This window comes from Engraulis encrasicolus, chromosome 11 (assembly GCF_034702125.1).
Source record: "Engraulis encrasicolus isolate BLACKSEA-1 chromosome 11, IST_EnEncr_1.0, whole genome shotgun sequence".
Classification (NCBI taxonomy): Eukaryota; Metazoa; Chordata; class Actinopteri; order Clupeiformes; family Engraulidae; genus Engraulis; species Engraulis encrasicolus.
The window spans coordinates 44,517,025-44,537,318 of NC_085867.1; the positions used below are offsets into that span (position 1 = coordinate 44,517,025).

The 20,294-nt window shown below is 41.8% G+C and overlaps 1 protein-coding gene across 1 annotated transcript; it reads right to left on the reverse strand.

Moving 5' to 3' along the window:
• Positions 1–417: 417 nt before the first annotated feature.
• Positions 418–19,246, reverse strand: LOC134458422 (myosin heavy chain, fast skeletal muscle-like). Its single transcript, XM_063210727.1, has 39 exons — positions 19,035–19,246; positions 18,175–18,318; positions 17,934–18,090; positions 17,556–17,583; positions 17,329–17,449; positions 17,072–17,164; positions 16,869–16,932; positions 16,600–16,698; positions 15,855–15,958; positions 15,601–15,739; positions 15,342–15,460; positions 14,939–15,088; positions 14,686–14,856; positions 14,297–14,597; positions 14,060–14,124; positions 13,856–13,943; positions 13,633–13,750; positions 13,424–13,547; positions 13,178–13,314; positions 10,275–10,530; positions 9,914–10,156; positions 9,634–9,810; positions 9,110–9,255; positions 8,928–9,018; positions 8,448–8,837; positions 7,745–7,871; positions 6,708–6,826; positions 6,421–6,617; positions 6,038–6,221; positions 5,780–5,945; positions 5,524–5,648; positions 5,112–5,420; positions 4,807–5,010; positions 4,594–4,719; positions 4,337–4,507; positions 4,127–4,231; positions 3,948–4,043; positions 1,756–1,887; positions 418–450 (listed from the first exon to the last, which is right to left on the reverse strand). The coding sequence occupies exons 1-39, from the start codon at positions 19,236–19,238 to the stop codon at positions 433–435; spliced, it is 5,808 nt and encodes a 1,935-aa protein (XP_063066797.1). The 5' UTR covers positions 19,239–19,246; the 3' UTR covers positions 418–432.
• Positions 19,247–20,294: the final 1,048 nt, after the last annotated feature.

Below are 20,294 nucleotides of genomic sequence, written 5' to 3' on the forward strand. Positions count from 1 at the left end.
TGACTGTACTTGGACCATACTAGAAAATGACTATGTGTTTATTACTTAGTAAACTTTCATGTAAAGATCAAATTTGGCGATAGGGAGCCTAGTTTCAATGAGCAGCATAGTTGTAGTACCTTTTTTGACCATTTCCTGCACAGTGTCCCTTTAAAATGAAGTGTTACCATAATAGGCATATAATACTAAGTTTCCCCAAGTTACCTGTTCCACACTATGTTGCACATCTTGTGACGTGTGAAATGTAATGTAGTTATTGCACACATTACTACACACATGAAATGTATGTGAAACTTGATTACAAAAAGAAACAACTGATTTTTTTTTAATTATTATTTATTATTATACGTACTTTAGAATGAATAGTATGTTGTTACTGAAAAGTCACTTTAATCAGGATCCTCCAGAACAGCAGACCTCACACTGGAGAGCTCACTCTGCAGCATCACCCTGTGAAAGAGAAGAATAAAGAAATTAACATCAAGGGAAAAAACGAAAAGAAATCAAAACATGCAGACTAAATGAAGATTAGGTTATCATTAATCAACTTGAAATAATAGTATAATAAATAGTGAAAAAAGTACTTTTAGAATAATTAATCTTTTTGTAATCATTATATACGTGTGCTTTTGCAAATTTGCAAGCATACAGTAGAACTTAATAGAAGTTTAGAAGAACATTAGAATTTTTTTTAATCTCAGTGCAAAGTAGAATTTGCATTAGAATAGTAACGCCAGTGGAGTTTGCAGTAGTACACTATCGACAGCAGAATGTGAACATGCAGTGGTGCATTTCTCAAAAGAGAGGTTGTTAGCCTGTTAGCAACTTAAAGGGACACTGTGTGAGATTTTAGGTTGTTTATTTCCAGAATCCATGCTACCGATTCACTAAAGTTACCTTTTTCATGAATACTTACCACCACCATCAAATTCTAAGTATTCATTATGACTGGAGAAATTGCACTTTTCATACATGAAAAGGGGGATCTTCTCCATGGTCCGCCATTTTGAATTTCCCAAAATAGCCATTTTTAGCTGCAAAAACGCCTCTACTTGGACCATACTAGAAAATATTTGTTTATTACTGAGTAAACTTTCATGTAAATGTCAAATATGGCAATAGGCAGCCCAGTTTCAATGAGCAGCATAGTTGCAGTACCTTTTTTGACCATTTCCTGCACAGTGTCCCTTTAAGGTTGTTGCCAATGGGAAAATGCATTGAAAACAACAAAGTAGCTAATGTAGTAAGCAACTTTGGTTTTGAGAAATCCACCCCACTGCTGCGTGTGTGTCACCTTTCCAGTGTCTCAGCTCTCGGATGCATAAAAAGCAGTATAAGACGTATTAAATAATGAACTAATGATGAACAAAACATGAACAAATGTTTGTACTATTTACTATGCTTTTGTTAATTCATAAAATATCGATTAGTAATATGTTCAATATTTTGCAAACCTTTTAACAGAGTATTTCTGATATATTTACAAAAGATTTGTAAATGTAATTCTAAATATGAAAATGCAACTGTAAATGCAATTGTAAATGTTTCATTAAAACAAAATATTAACATAACATTCCCCACTCATTTACAAAGATATGTCAATGTTTTTTTTGTTCATCATTAGTCAATTATTTACTAAGTCAATAGAAAGCTTTTTATGCATCCATTGTTATAAAGTGTTGCCAAAGTTTTGATTGCAGTAGTACAGTACCAACAGCAATGTAGAATTTGAACGCGCAGTGCTATGTGTGTTACCTTTCCAGTGTCGCGGCTCTTGGCCCTGAGTTTGTCGACCTGGGACTCAGCAATGTCAGCACGCTCCTCAGCCTCCTCCATCTCATGCATCACCTTCCTCAGCTTAGTGAGGTGGCTGTTGGCCTGCTCCTCCTGATTTTTCAAAAACACAGTAGTTTGGTGATTATCCCCTTTGTGCAGTTTAGTTTAGTTTAGTTTAGTTTTAGTTTATTTAGTTTAGTTCAACAGGGACCATGCACAATACACATTGATTACAGAAGTAAAAAGATGGCTTGTGCCAGATTATAGCTATATAGCTAATTTCCATCTGCAGTCCCTGGACAGGTAAAACAAATATTAAAATACATTAACATAAACAAGATATAAACAAGTAAGCACATCCACAGGCCATGGGTAAAACACACACACACACACACACACACACACACACACACACACACACACACACACACACACACACACACACACACACACACACTCTAAAATGTCATACAGTGTGAGTCATATTTAAAAAAACATATCATTAATAATGTTGACAAGACTGGTTGGTTAATATCCATTTTTTCACACCCCTTGAGAAGGCCTGATAATCAGTAATACTTTTTAGGTTACTGGGTAGACTATTCCATGTTTTGGTTGCCCTGAGGGAGAAGGCTGACTGAGCAAAAGCAGTTCGTCGGATTGGGAGACTACAATCACCCCTAATGGTGGATCTTGACGTTCTGCTTATCAATTCAGAGCAGGGTTGAACAAATGTTCTTAGGGGTGGGGGTGCTGCATTGTGAATAATTTTATGGATTAGCCGCAGATCAGAAAATTGTATGATGTTTTCAAGGCTGAGCATATTATACTTGCTCAGTATAGGACAATGGTGGTACTGAAAAGATTTTCTATCTAGGACCTTCAGGGCCTGCTTGTATAGTGAATCAATGGATTTTAAGACAGTCTTGTTGGCCTGGGACCAGCTTGATAAACAATAATGCAGAGCCTGTGTTATAACCTACTTGTCACCAAAATTGTAATGACCATCAGCAAAGAGTGAACGAGGCTACATGTGTTTCATCATTTTATTTATTTAATACGGGAATTCAAAAATGAAATTGTCTTGGAGCAGGAAGGACACCAGAAGTGTCATATTTATTTATTATTCTTGAATAAAAAAAACAATAATGGTGACTGATGGTTAATTCTGTAGCTACTTGGCAAAAGATTCTGGTTCAAACCCTCGTTTGAAATACAATTTGGAGCTATTATACAAATGATACAAATAATTAGCAATAGCCATCGCACATTATCATACACTGTCATTTTATGTGCTTGAGAGGAAAGAAAGATAAAGTATTACAGTAGAAAGTATTACATAGTAGATGACTTACTGTACCTTAACCAAAAACTGATAAACATAAAGCTGTTTTAAACATCATTTTCAAACATGACAGTGTTGGGGCAGTTCTAACTTGATCAGGAAGCTGGTTCCAGCATTTGGCACCATAGTGACTAAATGGCATTTCACAATTAGCCCATTAAGACAAGTCCCCTGTTATACATAAACAGTTAACATAATGACACTGCTCATGTCATAATGTATTACTAAAGGTCCTATGTACTCTCATAGTGGTATAGTACTATACAGTAGTAGTGAAGTTTTTTTTCAAATTACTATCAGAGTGTTCTTCTTGGGGAACAGTGTTCATGAACCCATTGAGGCCTAAAGCACCTGCAAAAAACGCCTGCTGAATGATTAAGCCCTTTTTGGGAAAATTGCCCTCAGCCTATAAAAACCTAAATATCTTAGCCTCTGATGCACATAAAAAAACATGACATGAGTTTAATCCCTAAGACCCTCATATGGCATTAGAATGTGTTCATTCAGCTGTAACATACCCACATTTGTATTGAAAAAATCTAAAATCTCAAGAGCCTAAACGCAGCATATGTTGCTCCAGGCACCAAAGGTCAAACAACATATATGAGTCATCAGACTAAAATGGGTTAAGGAGCTTGAATAGTGTTTCTCAACAAGGCCTCTACAGTCCTCCATGGGGGGCGTCGAGAAGGAAACAGCTGAGAGGAGCGGAACTATGTTATCATACACTCTGTTATTTTTTTTTAATACATTTGTGCTTGTGTGTTTGTTCGAAAAGGGTTGCCTAGGGCAAACTACTGTATAGAGCTAGAGGAATAAAACTCACAGCTTCCTCTGCATGCCTCTTGTAGGATTTGACCTTCTGCTGGAGTTTCTCAACAAGACCCTGGAGTCTTGCCATGTTCTTTTTGTCCTCTTCAGTCTGAAAAAAGAAAGAAAATATTGTTCAAAAAAGCTTTTTTTTCAGAGCCGTAATTTTGTTTTGATATGCGTTTATATATCCACCTGGTAGGTGAGTTCCTTGACCCTCCTCTCGTATCTCCGGACTCCCTTGACGGCTTCAGCACCACGCCTCTGTTCAGCATCGACTTCTGCTTCAAGCTCGTGAACCTAGGCATTGGATTTATTTTTTTCATTTATTGGTCACTTACTATGTACATGTATAGCCACTGTGGACAATACTGACTCTAAACAAGATTTTTTTTTTTTACGAACCCTGGACTCCAGTTTCTGGAGTTGTTTCTTGCCACCCTTCATGGCCAGAGTCTCTGCCTCATCCAGGCGATGCTGCAGATCCTTCACAGTGACTTCCAGGTTCTTCTTCATCCTCTCCAGATGAGCACTGGTGTCCTGCTCCTTCTTCAGCTCCTCTGCCATCATGACAGCCTGTGTGATGGCAAAACAGACTTTCCAATACAAGTCTATATTTTTCAAACTTGTAGTCATGATGAAGGTTAATGGGTTCTCTTTACATCAGTGATGGCTTTCTTGGCCTTTTCCTCAGCATTTCTAGACTCCTGGAGGATGTCATCGACCTCACCCTGGACCACAACCAAGTCAGACTCGAGCTTCTTCTTGGTGTTCAGCAGGCTGGTATTCTGTAGTGGGGAAATGAACCATACTGTGTTCAATTTATATTAAATATGGGACAATTGATATAATAAACTACTTTTACTTTTGCATACTTGAGAGTGCAGAAGGCCAACACGCTCGCTGGCATCAACCAGCTCTGCTTCGGCCACTTTGCGGCCTCTCTCTGTCTGCTCCAGAGCAGCTCTCAGTTCCTCAATCTCAGCCACCATCAGGCCGTTCCTGCGCTCCACCATGGAAACCTGTTCCTTCATGTCGTCCTGTCCTCTAATAGCCTCATCAAGGTGCACTTGGGCATCCTAGTGTACAAGACAGGAAAGGTATTTATTTTACCCAGCTTGTCTTGTTTGCAAGATTTAAAATTATATTTTTCATGCAAGTTATAATTAAATGTACCCACCTTAAGTTGACCCTGGACGGCCCTCAGGTGTTTCTGGGCCTCAGCTGCCTGGCGGTTAGCATGGCTCAGCTGAACCTCCATCTCATTGAGGTCTCCCTCCATCTTCTTCTTGACTCTCAGGGCATCATTTCTGCTCCTGACCTCAGAGTCCAGAGTACCCTGCATAGACTCAATCACCCTCTGGCTGTTCCTCTTGATCTGCTCCATCTCCTCATCCTTCTCTGCAAGCTTCCTGTCAACCTCACCCTTGATCATGTTCAGCTCAAGTTGGACACGAAGAATCTTGGACTCCTCATGCTCAAGAGTTCCCTTTTGGAATACATCACAGAGTTTCATAACCAGTTAGATTCTTCCGATTTAGATATTATTACTAATCCCGCTGTTAGATGACATGTACTGCATTTTGTTTTACCTCAGCCTCCTCAAGAGCAGACTGGATCTCAGACTTCTCAGTCTCAACAGTCTTCTTGGCCTTCTCCAGCTCATGGATGCTCTTTCCAGTCTCACCAAGCTGCTCAGTCAGGTCAGAGATCTCCTCTGTTGAACAGTGGAAACATCCCCATTTCACTCAAAATCAATGTATGGACATTCTATCATTGCTGCTTAATTCTGGATTTACGTCATTTGGAACATGTTTTGAAACTGGAATTAAGGTTATTTTGACTCACGTTGGAGATTCTTGTTCTCCCTCTTCAGAGTCTCCAGCTGGTCAAGAGCCTCCTCATAAGAGTTCTTCATCTTGAAGAGCTCAGTGCTGAGAGAGCGAGCCTCCTTCTGGGCACCCTCAAGCTCAGCCTGACCCTCCTCAAACTTCTGCTTCCACTCAGCCAGAACCTTTAAAAGAGCAGAGGCATTGCTTGTCAACATTGCATGCAAATAAAACTTCCCCCAAAAAATTCTTGCTGAAGATTTTTCTGAGATGAAACCTTGTCAAAGTTCCTCTGCTTCTTGTCCAGGTTGGCAGCAAGGGCATTGGATCTCTCCACATCAATCATGAGGTCCTCAACCTCACCCTGGAGTCTCTGCTTGGTCTTCTCCAGAGAAGCACACTTGGAGTTAACAGCCTCAATTTGCTCCTCAGCTTCCTGCAGTTTTGCGGCAAGCTTCTTCCTAATTAAGGATTAAGGATTTGGTCTAGTAAGGGCATGATTTGCCAAGTTTATTAAAATTGTTTAAATTATTTTTAGAATAAAGTCATTTTTTCCAAGTAATCCAAAGTTTTCTCCTAAATGCCCTGTATCTCCCATTCATGGTGCTTTCGGTGCTCTATTATCAATATATACAGTGTGTTTTTGTTAGTGAAACATACTTGGCCTCCTCAAGCTCCTCAGTGCGCTGGACGGCATCAGTTTCATACTTCGCCCTCCACTGAGAAACTTCACCGTTGGCCTTGGACATGCCACGCTGCAACTCAGCCTTGGCCTCCTGCTCCTCCTCAAACTGTTCCCTCAGGAGGTCGCAGTCATGGCGGGCAGACTGAACAGCATGGGCCAGGGCATTCTTGGCCTAGTATTACACAGAATTGTTTCAAGGTAGCCGTTTTCACAATACAAATTACACTGTCATATTGTCCACACTTTTTAAAAGTTGAATTACCTTGACTTCCTCCTCATTAGCTCTTTTCAGCTCCTCAATCTGCTGGGTGTAGGCCTGCTTGCTCCTGGACAGCTGAGACACAAGGGCATCCTTCTCCTCCAGCTGACGACCCATCTCACCTTTATTGTACATACAGTATATGAATACTTTTATGGGGAAGATAGAATAAAAACCTATACATCTATGAAGTTACTTTTTCAAACATTACAATACAATGCACTACAACATGGATTTATATAACGCAGTATCACAACTATGAAGTTGACTCAAAGCGCTTTCAAAATACACACACGCACGCACATAATGCCTACACATCTCCACATTCACACACCAGCTCTGGAGGCTGCCGTACGGCGCCAATTGTCCGGGGTTCATGTGAGAAAGTAGTCACAAACCTGCACACACATACCCACACAAATACAGTAATAATAGTCCTACAAATTACTAGAGATGCACCGGATCCTGATTTTTAGGATCCTGCCGGATACCGGATCCACTGCTTAAGATCCTGCCGGATCCGGAACCGGATACCGGATCCTACCAAAGGGTTGAAACACATAGCCTACTCACACACGTGGGCCATTTTTATCACGCTGGCTCAAACTATTTTGACTGAAAAGCCTCGGCTACCGGATCCTGGATCCTGGATCCTGGAACCGGATCCTGTGAAAAACCCTATTATCCTGCTGGATCCGGAACCGGATCTTGGATCCGGTGCATCTCTACAAATTACACTGGAAGTGATCTTAACATGGTCTGATTTCATAACATCAAGACCTGGCCTACTAGCACAGGAAGACTGTGTAGTTGTACTTCCCAGTCTGCAAGACTATGCAATGATTGGCCCTGCTGTGGCCAACCGGTAGGGCACTCGTCTGCCAATAGGCCGACTCAGGTTCAATTCCCGGCCCGGGTCATTTGCAGACCCCTCCCCGTCTCTCTCACCTTTCGCTTCCTGTCAACCTCTCACACTGTCCTATCATCAATAGTCGTAAAAGACCAAAACAAATCCCTTAAAAAAACCTATGCAATGATACCATTTTCAGTCTCCAGCCTGGCTCTCTGTGCACTCAGTTCATTGGCCTGGCGAAGGTTTTCGTCTCCCTTGGCCTTGACTTCACTCAACTGGTCCTCAAGGGTGCGGCACATCTTCTCCAGATTGGCCTGTTTCATTGAAAAGAGAGTTATCAAGCCATTACTTGACTTGAAAATGTTGTTGCTAACCAGTTAGCAACTTTGTAGATGGCTTTGCAACCAGATCATTTGCTAACTTATAGGGTTTTCTCGATCAAGTTCCCTTTAAGTGAAACAAACTCGGTCCTCTTTAAGTGGACCAAAAAGTGAACCGACAGCAAAAGGACTCAGTTCTGTTTCTCTTCATATTGTGAGTGTGTTACAAAAATAATTGACTGTTCTTACTGGTCCTGTTAGGCTTTTATGGCTTGCCAGTCCCCCTTTTAATCATACCCGGCCATCTAGAGCTCTCCTTACTTGATTACAACTTGTCAGGACTCATATGCAAAACGTACTGAGACCACGTCAATGAAGGTCTCAGTACAGTTTGCTTTGCAACCAAATAATTTGCTAATTTAGTTTGCAACGATGCTGTTGGGAAACACACCCCTTCCCAATTGGAATATATATTTTTTTTTAAAACCAATGACAATGTAGTACGTTTTATAACAATGGCAGTAGTATATTTTACTAGCTTTAATAAACCAGATTGTGTAACCTTCTTACCTTAGCCTTAGCAACACCTTCCATGTTGCTGGAGAGGTCATCAATCTCCATCTTGTACTCGCTCTTCTCCTTCTCAAGCTTCTGCTTGACACGCTGGAGGTTGTCAATCTGCTCTCCCAGCTCAGCAACGCTATCGGCCTGCTTCTTGCGCAGAGCGGCAGCAGTGGCTTCATGCTGCAGGGTGGACTCCTCAAGGTCACGACGTAGCTTCTGGAACTCAGCCTCACGCTTCTTGTTCATCTCAATTTGAGCAGCAGTGGCACCACCAGCCTCCTCCAGCCTCTCACTGATCTCCTCAAGTTCCCTGGAGAGATCAGCTCTCTGCTTCTCAACCTTGGCACGAGCTGCACGCTCAGCCTCAATCTCTTCCTCAAGCTCCTCAATGCGGGCCTATTGGAATTATGAAAGTTTGGTGGAATGTCTAACGATGTCAACATATCTCTTGCTATGCAAATACATTTTCTCCCTGTAAAAACATACCTGAAGCTCTTTGATTTTCTTCTGAAGCTGAGCACCAAGTGATTGTTCATCTTCGATCTTGCTTTGAAGTTGGCTGGTTTCAAAGTCCTTCCTTAAAATGTCAAGAATCAACAAATGTGCTTTTTGAGTTTTAAGGCTTACTCATATTACGTAAATCGACAAACTATTTAATAGATTCTTACTTCTTCATCTTCTCATCAGACTGCTGTTTGTCATTCTCCAGATCCATGATGTTCTCCTGGGACAGTTTCAGGTCACCCTCAAGCTTCCTCTTGGTTCTCTCAAGGTCCATGCGGAGCTTCTTCTCTTGCTCCAGAGAACCCTCAAGCTACAAAATAAATAAACATAAGTATATTGATTGCAAAAGTACATGGATAACACTGCAGAATGGCATTTACATGTTAGCCAGGAACATAACTCTCTGCACAAGGGACTTATAGGCTTAACTCTATGTACGATATGGGCTGCCATAGCCTAATGGTTAGGGAAGTAGACTTTAGATCAGAGGGTTGCCTGTTTGAATTCCACCATTTCACTACTGACCACACTCCATGGCTGAGGTTCCCTTGAGCAAGGAACCTATCCCAATACTGCTCAAGGGAGAATAACCAATACCCTGCAAATAACTGCAACATTTCCTAAAGTTGTTCTGCCTCCATGAAGTGCTTATTCACACTTATTGCATACATATAGATAACCAACTTACATCATCCACTTGCTGCTCAAGCTTGGTCTTGCCCTTGGTCAGAGTGTTGACTTTGTCTTCCTCTGCCTGGAGATCATCAAGAGTCTGCTGATGGGCCTCCTGGAGGGCTTTCTTCTCCTTTGTCAGCTTGCCAATGGACTCATCCTGAGCAGCCATCTCCTCAGTCAGGTTCTTGACCTGAATAAGTGTATTGTCATTCCTCAGGCATTCCTCAGATCTTAGATAATAGCCAATAATAAATACATCTCGATATCCATATCTATGTTTATGTTTTGTTAACCTTATTCTCTGTGGCATGCTTCTCCTTCTCCACTTTGGCCAGTGTCAGCTCCAGATCATCAATGTCCTTCTTGAGCTCAGAGCACTCATCCTCCAGTTTCCTCTTCTTGGCAGTCAGCTCAGCATTGACTTCCTCTTCATCCTCCATTCTCTCAGTTATCTCTTTGAGTTTGGCCTCGAGCTGGATCTTGCTCTTGATCAGACCCTCACACCTCTCCTCAGCATCATTCAGAGTTTCAGATCCCTGAGGGAATAGGGCATATATATATCACGTCATTGCAATTAAGAAATGTAAGGGATTTTTATGGTATACAATGATAACATACAAAGTTATTTGCTAAATACATCAATAGCAAACATACGGATGACACTTGGAGCTGCAGGTCATTCCTCTCCTGCACCAGAGCGACCATCTTCTCCTCAAGCTCCTTCTTCTTGGCCTCCATTTTGGTATGGGCTTCCTTCAGTTTCTCATGCTCCTCCTTAAGAGTGGCCAGCTCCTTCTCAGTCTCAGCACTCTTCAGAAGAGGCTTGATCTTGAAGTACACTCCCATCCATGGCCAGTTCTTGACACTCATGAATGAACGGATGTTGTACTGGATGGTGAAAATAGCCTCCCTATAGAAATAATGTCACAGCTTGAAGGATGTGTGCATTTTGTTAGATCTTTCAGTTCAAACCAGTTGGATAATATGAAATTCTGTGAGGCCTACACACGCGCGCGCGCACGCACACACGCACGCGCGCACGCACACACACACACACACACACACACACACACACACACACACACACACACAGAGGATGGTCAGACATTAGTAGCGGCTTACAGAAATAAGGGAAAACTGGATAGTGAAGAGGGCATCTCCGTACTTTAAGTTTGTAATGGAAACTAACAACACACTAGAAGCATCTCGAGCGACACTGGTGATGTAAGTAATTGACTTTCTAGGGAGACAGAAGAGACAAAAGCGATGCCGTCTGGACGCAGGTTCGAATCCACATTGTTGAAATCCCACAATTATAAGACATGCAAGTTGAAAAATCTGGCAAAATAGATCATTTATTTTGTGCATTACCAACACACGTGCAGTCAAGGGAAGTTGAGTGTTAAGCTGTAGGGTACAAAACATGATTTCAAGTTTTCCTTTCACCATGTTTCATTGTGGATCCAAACCTGCATGGCACATGGCCTTGCTTTAGGAGGCAAGCATTTATCTCACTATGCCACCGTAATGGAAGCTGTGCTGATTTTTCTAGATAGTTCAAACTTCATATGGTGACCTTGCGGGAGTAACATTTTCTAATCCAAATATCTTCCAAATTACACCTCGACATGAAACAAAATTCAGTCGTTATGCAGATAAAATTATATCATTAGTGAGGGCGATGTCAGATTCTAAAGCCATAGCATATTTTCTTCAAAAAGAAATGAAATAACATGAATTTATGTTGTGAATGCTCTCACAGCTTTAACATGACTTTGTGTGCATGTCAATTTATTTTTCCTGCTTTTGCACCACAGGATTAAGATGAATTGACACGTTTGTGGTCAAATAGGTACCACAAGTTTAGCCAATGGGTGGAGTCACACGTAGACTCGCGCTGTGTGTTACTTGAGGGGGCTGAGGTGATGTCTGGACTTCATGAATTTACTCTAGCTTTATTTAAACTCCACTTCAATAGTTTTTAGATACGGATAGGAGGCCCCTCACTTTCAAACAGCGTTTTCACACCTGGTTCCTTCGCCAAAGTGAACTTAGAGTAGTGACTCAGCATTTTTGCCATATATGTGAACACTCAAAAGCATACCCAGACCCCTCAGAAGCGAACCGTTCTGAGATCTTGGTTGACGTGGTCTCAGTTCGGTTTGCTAATGAGTTCTGACGAGTTACACTCGTGACTAGCTGTAATCACTTAAGGAGGGCTCTAGAGGACAGGGATGATAAAAAATTAAGAGTGATACACCCTGTGATGGAGTGACCATCACTAGGGTTGTGGGTGTGTTCTGACTGTCACACCAACGAGCCTGGCTCTTTGGTGTAGTGGTTGACGTAGTCTCAGTTCGGTTTGCTAATGAGTTCTGACGAGTTACACTCGTGACTAGCTGTAATCACTTAAGGAGGGCTCTAGAGGACAGGGATGATAAAAAAATTAAGAGTGATACACCCTGTGATGGAGTGACCATCACTAGGGTTGTGGGTGTGTTCTGACTGTCACACCAACGAGCCTGGCTCTTTGGTGTAGCGGTCAGAGCCCCAGTTTACTACCCCAGATAGGTCTGGGTTGGAGTCCCAGCTGGGCAACTCTACTCCCCTTTGTTAAAAATGGTGTCAGACGTGGGATGGCTACCGTGAGGCCATCGGAAGCGTACCCAATGTGTGTGTGCCATAATTTCATCAGAGGGATCCCCACGATTGGTGACTCCAGTGATGGGTGAAGCATTGATGACGGGGCACACTGGATGGGAGAAGCATGATGGGCAGTTGCGTGAGGGACACCATGAGTGTGTGAAGCGCTTCCCGAAGGGGAAGGCAGTGTGATGGAGTGACCATCACTAGGGTTGTCGGTGTGTTCTGACTGTCACACCAATGTGCCTGGCTCTTTGGTGTAGCGGTCAGAGCCCCAGTTTACTACCTCAGAAGGTCTGGGTTTGAGTCCCAGCTGGGCAACTCTACTCCCCTTCGCAACACACCATAAATGTCTAACAGGATCAGAAAGATCAGTGAGTTCTTTATTTAATACACTCACAATATGAACAAAAACAGAACTGAGTCCTTTTGTTGTCTGTTCGCTTTTTGGTCCACTTAAAGAGGACTGAGTTGGTTCACTTAAAGGGGACCAGGTGTGAAAACAATAAAAGACTTCAGAGTCTAGCTTACTCCAAGCAGTAGTTCACTCCATGTGCTAGCTGTCGAGATACACGAGTTAGCTACTATTTTAGTATCTAATCAGGAGAGTTGCTATTAGGTTAGCTACTTTGGCTTTGAGAAACAACGCCCTGGTGTGTTCGCGGCTTAACACTTTAGGATCAAAGCCAATTCTGTGCACTTGAAATTTAACCAGTGTTGTGCAGTGTTTCAACTTTGACATGATGAGGGATTATTTTTTTGTAAAGCGTTGTTATAATTTAGTCAACTGAAGAGATTGCTTTTATAAATCTGGCATATTATATACCAATTTCCCTGGGGATTAATTAATGATACTCTACTCTACTCTACCAATCTCTTAAATATTTGTCATATTATAAACCAATAGACAATACCTCCTTTCCATCATCTTGACAAACTCCCTCCTCATGAGGTATGCACGGCCGAGAGCCTGAGTCATTGTGACCAGGATACACAGTTTCTCATCACGCATCTCCTCAAGGGTACCCAGCAGACCAGCCTTGAAGAACACCTGAGAGGACAAGACAGCATTTTCATGAAAACTTCTATATAGAAATATAAATAATAGCATAATATGCGTTTACATTTCTAGGAAAAAGAAATGTGTCCAACATGTTTACCTTAGTGTGTCCAAACTTGTACTGCTCGTGATCAACATCAATTGACCCCAAGAGCTTCTCAGAAGCCTTCTTGTTGTCAATGAACTGCCCCTCAGGGATGACACTGGCATTCAGCACCTTGTATCTGGACATAACCAACACAAAAATTAGCTTTCCCTTGCAAACCCATCATTCAACATGCACAATATTTTATTTAACATCCATATTACCTCTGCTTGAAGTCAGCGTAGAGGATTCTGCTTGGGAAACCCTTTCTGCAGATTCTGATACCCTCAAGCACACCGTTGCACCTGAGCTGATGGATGACCAGGAAGTTCTGCATATAACCTATGAGAATGCCAGAATTTGACTTTGACAAAAATTAAAATGATGGATAAGTAAGAGACACTTCAAAATAAATACATAAGCTTATCTCTCCGAAAATGCTCTTACCTGGTTTCTTAATTTCATTAGGAATCAGGCAACGCACAAAGTGAGGATGCGTGCTCCTCAAGTTGGTCATCAGTTTGCCCAAGTTCTCCTGTTGACATTAACACGTGACTTTAACAATGTCAGTTCTTCATTGCATTCTCTAATAATGACAATTATTTTAAAACTAATGCCATGTATTTGACCATGTCACATTGTGATACATACCCTGAAAGCAGAGGACACGGTCATCATGGAACCACCCTTCTTCTTGCCACCTTTGCCTCCCTTCTCTTTAGATTAGAATGCAAATATTGAGTTTATAAATAATCGAGTATGTAAATAATATGCATTATAATTTAAAATACTGAGAAAGTGAATTTAATTATGAATATAGCCTGAAGATATTTGATCTGCTTCCCAGTAATTGTTAAAATGTGTGAGATGTTCTGTGAAAAAAGTTACCCTCAACAACTGGTGGATACAGGACAGGCAGCAGTTTCACGGATGACTTCTGGTACAGCTGCACAACAGAATCGTTCAGTGGATCCTTGTTCTTGTCCAGCCAGCCAGCGATGTTGTAATCCACAGTGCCGGCATAGTGCACCAGGGAGAAGTGGGCCTCAGGCTTGCCCTTGACAGGCTTGGGCTTCACAAAGGCATTGTTCTTGCCAAGATGCTGGTCATACAGCTTGTTCTTGAAAGTGGTGTCAGAGGCCTTGGGGAACATGCACTCCTCTTCAAGGATGGCAAAGATACCCATGGGCTGTTTTAACATAAAAAATACATTTCTTTAAGGGTTGAAAACTGATATGAATTATCATGAATGAACAATATCATGGCAAAAGTCCTACCTTCTCAATAAGCTCAATGCAAGCAGCCAAGTCCATACCGAAGTCAATGAACTCCCAAATAATACCCTCTTTCTTGTACTCCTCTTGCTCCAGGACGAACATGTGGTGGTTGAAGAACTGTTGCAGTTTCTCATTGGTGAAGTTGATGCACAGCTGCTCCATGCTGTTAAACTTAAATAAGTAAAAAACACCTGTAAGAACATTATCAACCTGCCAAACAGTTAACTATTTGTAACATCAGGTCAGTCCTCACATCGAAGATCTCAAAGCCAGCAATATCCAGCACACCAATGAAGAACTGTCTTGGCTGCTTGGTGTCCAACATCTGGTTGATACGGATGACCATCCACAAGAACATCCTCTCATAAACTGACTTGGCCAAGGCAGACACTGCATTGTTGACCTAAAATGACAGAAAATGAAATATGTATTGAATATTTCTAATTCAGTTCATACTACTAGTAGTCTAAATACAGTAAATAAATAGATTGAAAAAATAAAGATTGTAACTAAGTGTGGTTGTCGCATGACTACAAACATGAATGGTTTTCAACATTCTTGTATACATTTTAGTTGCTTAGGTACAGTATTCCAAAAACGGACTCCTTTCAAATAGTGTATTCTCTTCAAGATATGACTAATAATTGAAATATTACCTGTGGCACAGTTTGTCCCTTGGTGACGTACTCATTTCCGACCTTCACTCTTGGGTAGCACAGACCCTTAAGCATGTCAGCAGAGTTCAGGCCCATGAGGTAAGCGACTTTGTCAGCATCTATATAAATGTACAAGACATTGTATCATGCAGTATAAATTATATCTACACAATGACAACACAGGCTATGATCCAAGCCCAATGCAGCTTATTCAACAATTATTTTCTGTATTCATTAATGAACTGTAACTGATACCTACCCTCAGTGCCATCAGGCTCAGCTTGCTCCTCACGCTGCTTCTGCTTGAATTTCATGTTGCCGTGGTGAAGCACAGCACCAGTCAGCTTGTAGATAGTGAGTTTTTCCTCATTAGTGAAACCCAGGATGTCAATGGCTTCCTGGAGTGAATAGCACAATCAAAGCTTTTATACTCCTGAAAGGCTACTCCACAAATATGATCTGAGGAAGGCATAGTATATCCTTGAAATAATCTGGTAATTGTGCTTATCTTACGTCAGTGGCCTGCAGCTCCTCAGCATCATTGATACTGGCCACAGTGATCTGACCCTGACTGCACATGGGGAAGTCGTATGGGTTGTTTGTGATCAGACACATCTCTGTTCAGGAAAGAAGTACAATCAGGACGGTGTTTCACAAAAGGAGTTCAGTAGTGCTTAACCGTGAGGCTCGCGGTATGCTTGCTGTAGGATACGCGTGCGCGTACACTATTCGTTCATTAGTTAACTTGCGTAGTTAATGCCAATTTTACGCGTGTTAGATACTGCAACCAAACACCGCCACTGAGTTCATGGACCGTTTCCCAAAACCTTTTTCATCCAAGAATCGTAGTGATGGTAGGATGACACTTACTGTAATTCTAAGAGTGGTCTGGAGTAGTCATAATGCACTAAGATTGATTATTGAGGGCATTACACAGAGATAGCCACAGGATATGAAGGGAAATGAAGAAACCCGCGCTTGAAGTTGGCATTTTAACACACAAGTGTACAAAGCAATTATCATGGAATCACAGTTGACACAGCAACAACATAACGAAGGAAGCAAATATCCGTATTTCAGCACCACAAATGTGAACTGTGTTCCTTGAGAGCAACTTTAAGAATGATCTTAGAGAATGTTAGTAAATGTTGCATGTAAGGCTAAGTAGCATTGTTATTGCGAGATGCACACCTGGTCAGGTAGACATGTATTTCCATGGAAAGCTTTTTGAAATGTAAGCGTAAGGTTTATAGCTCACCAATGATTGCGGGCATGTGGTTGCACATCATCTGGAAGAAGATGTGGTAGCCTCTCTCATCAGACAGCTGGAATGTCACTCTAGACTTCTCCAGCAGGTCTATGGAAAGCATATAATTTCTTGTGTGTTTTTATTCTATAGACCATTTTTATTTTTCTCAATATGTGCTCCATAGAAGAGTAATTAAATAATATGAAAGTAATAGCAAAACTAACAACCTAACCTAACATGAGCAATACGTACATTGCAATCAACAAACAACAACTTACAAGTTTCAATATCAGCACTGGCCAGTTTTCCACTTGTGCCAAAGTGAATTCTGATGAATTTACCCTGTATAAGAGAGTAGGAGACATTAAATAATTATTTATTTCTTGATCATGTGGAAAAGTGGAATGTTTACATCAAGTGCAGTTATTTTCTGAAATGGATTTTACAACAAGTGCAGTTTTGTTTCAGAATTGGGACTTACGAAACGGGAGGAGTTGTCATTCCTCACAGTCTTGGCATTACCATAAGCCTCCAGCAGAGGATTGGCAGCAATAATCTGGTCCTCAAGAGAGCCCTTCAAAAGGAATCAATGTATTAGTGAAATTCCAAAAGAAGTTTTAACATTTTTGCACAATATGGGTTGGAGTTTTTCACATTTGTGAAAATATTGTGCCATTCAGTGGCGTGCACATTTTGGGGAGCAGGTGCTCGAGGGTGTCATTTTTGAACGGCTCCTACCTTCAGCTGTGAAGTGGCAGCTGGAGCATCGTCCTTCTTCTTGCCTCCTCCAACTGCAATGGTCGCAAAGTACTGGATGACACGCTTGGTGTTGACAGTTTTTCCAGCACCGGATTCTCCACTAGGTTACCCAAGAGATATTACAAGTTAGCCACTTAAAATCTGTATCAATACATAAGCAAAAATGCTCAGCATAATTAGGCCGTAGAAAATGTGATCGAACTCACGTAATCAGGACAGACTGGTTTTCTCTGTCTGTTGAGGGTACAAAACATATTATTATGCTTTTGAAGACTGGCTTTATATGTGTTGTTATTTCATATGTAAATTCAGGCTGTGGATATGCTTGCTGCAGGGTATGCGTGTGCGCGCACATCCCATGCACGAACACGTTGCACGTGTAGAACGTGTTTTCATGTCGATTCTGGGTGTGGTGCACCAAGGAAACATTAATCAGAGTCCCCTAGGCCATCTGCCACCTGCATGATACCTCCAATATTGTGTGTTGTCCTCTGATCCTTCTGAATCAAATATGTGCACTCTATGCTCACAGTTGCGGAATTTGAGGCCCACAACCAGCATGTCCCCAACAAAACAATTCTTACCTTGTAACATGAATTGATAGGCGTTGTCAGAGACAGAGAAGATGTGGGGTGGGGCCTCCATGCGCTTCTTGCCTCTGTAGGCAGTGACCACAGATTGATCGTACACTGGGAGCCATTTGTAGGGATTCACAGTGACGCAGAAAAGCCCAGAGTAGGTCTGAAGAACAGAAAAGAGTAGATTCATATCCTACTCATTTCAACTTTGTAAAAGTTAATTTAACCAGAAAAGGCAAAAGCTTACGTAGATCATCCATGCTGCATAACGCTCTTTGAGGTTATACAGGACAGCAGCTTCATTGAGGTGGGTCATCATGGCCATGTCCTCAATCTTGTCGTACTTGGGAGGATTCATGGGGGTGACTTGTTCATCCTTAACAGTCCTTTCCTGTATGAAATTGTGGAAAGATACTTGCTGTAAAATGCAGTATATCTTCAAATGAAGATACGCAGACTGTCATCATGCAAAGGCGTATTAATTTCACACAAGTGCATTCCGTGTTGTGGTACCACGCCTTTTAATCATGGTCCTCAACGCCACAAGAAAGTACTTTTGTCACGTGACAAGGTTTGCTCAGTTTTCCCGCCTTGTTGCAAATGTCTGTTGCTGTGGCGTTTGCTCAGTTTTCCTGCCTTGTCTGCAAATGTCTGTTGCTGTGGCGAAATTGTGTTGAAAATTGTAATTCTCTGGTGTGCCCTGACCGAAGCCATGCCTAACCTGTAAGCAACGTTTCTGCTGCTTTTCTTTTGCCAAGAACAGCAAAACAAGCACGAGAAGTGGCAAGATTGTGCCCTGACTATAAACATACCTAAACGTAACCTGTCACAGGCATTGTGAAGCACAAGTGGACATGCAAGGGCGTAATAGACGGTTCAGGTCAGCGTGTGATCTTAGTCCTCTGGCATGATGGCATGTTTTGAGATAAGTTCAGAGGAGTAGATGTGTGCACATCCCACCCGATGGGCCAGGTGCAGGACAATGAGAGTAAATCCAAGTTGCTCGATTAAATACACAATAGACAAGCAGTGTTGCGGACTTCTCTTTTTACTATGTTTTGAGATAAGGCATAATGTGTGTCGTGTTGGGTATAAATGCAGACAAACCTCCTTGGTGTCAAGAGTTTCAACAACAACTTTGCCGCCCTCTCTGCTAATGATGGTACCCTTCAGGTACAGTTCCTCCTTGTCTTCCACATAGCAGGCGCTCTTGGCATCGAAGGGCTTGCTCTGGGCCTCGAGTCTCTCCTTCTCTGGCTTACGCAGGTAGATGGCAGCTTCGCCAAACACGGACATTTCACCGTCCCCCATGGCTGCTGGTTACTAAGGGACATAGAATAATTTGTGCATGAACATTTATTACCATACAAACCTACAGAAGACCACCTGTACCACTTCTATTACTTGTATTTTTGAATACATTTTAATTAACCAACCAAACACACGTATGCCGGAATCCTGAAATTCATGTCTGTTGTGCTAATTATTAATAAATAGCAAGAAAGCACATAGGACCCCCTGTAAAACCTGAGACGTTCACTAAAGCACATAGGACCCCCTGTAAAAGCACATAGGACCCCCTGTAAAAGCACATAGGACCTCCTGTAAAACCCGGGACGTTCGCTAAATTTCTCTCATTTGCCCCTCTATCATTATTAGCACATAGGACCCCTTGTAAAACCCGAGACCTTCACTAAAGCACATAGGACCCCCTGTAAAGCCCGAGACGTTCACTACATTTGCCTCTATCATGATTTCTTGTTTTCAAATGTCAAATAAATCTTATCTCAGTGATATTGATTTCCTGTAACATCTTTTTAATCATTGTCAAGTAAATATTAGCATTCCCTATGGTTGCAGGTTACGGAGTGAATCAAATGTGTTTATATATTGAAAAAAATGGACACATTTACAGCATGCATGTACTGTATCATTTCACATTGCATAATTAGACATCCTCTTAAACGTTACATTACATTACACATAGGCGCTTTTTATTCAAAGCCTTGCCATGACCTCACGGGCCATGCCAAGGGTCAGCCATGGATGGAGGTGTAGGGAGAGGTAACATGGGATTTGAGCCTACAACCCTCTGAGCTTAAGACCACCACCCTAACCACTATGCCACTGTAGCATAATTAAACATCCTCTTCCAAAACCCTTAAAGGAGCACTCCTGCCAATTTCAATATGCTGTTGCATCGCTCACACTACCCTTGACTTGTCTGTACCCGGTGAGGCTGCATTTTTTGGCTCGGCCCTTTCCGAGATATGAGCTATTCTAATGGGGGAAGATTTTGTTTACATTTTAAGAAATCTTAACATAGGCCTACTCCAAATATTTTCCCAACCGTTACTAACATTTACT

Coding starts and splice junctions, on each gene's coding strand:
- LOC134458422 (XM_063210727.1), bottom strand. CDS start 19,238: ATGGGGGACGGTGAAATGTCCGTGTTTGGCGAAGCTGCCATCTACCTG. Junction 14,857..14,938: donor CTGGCTTTGAGATCTTCGAT/GTGAGGACTGAC, acceptor TACTTATTTAAG/TTTAACAGCATGGAGCAGCT. Junction 10,157..10,274: donor TGCAGCTCCAAGTGTCATCC/GTATGTTTGCTA, acceptor CTATTCCCTCAG/GGATCTGAAACTCTGAATGA.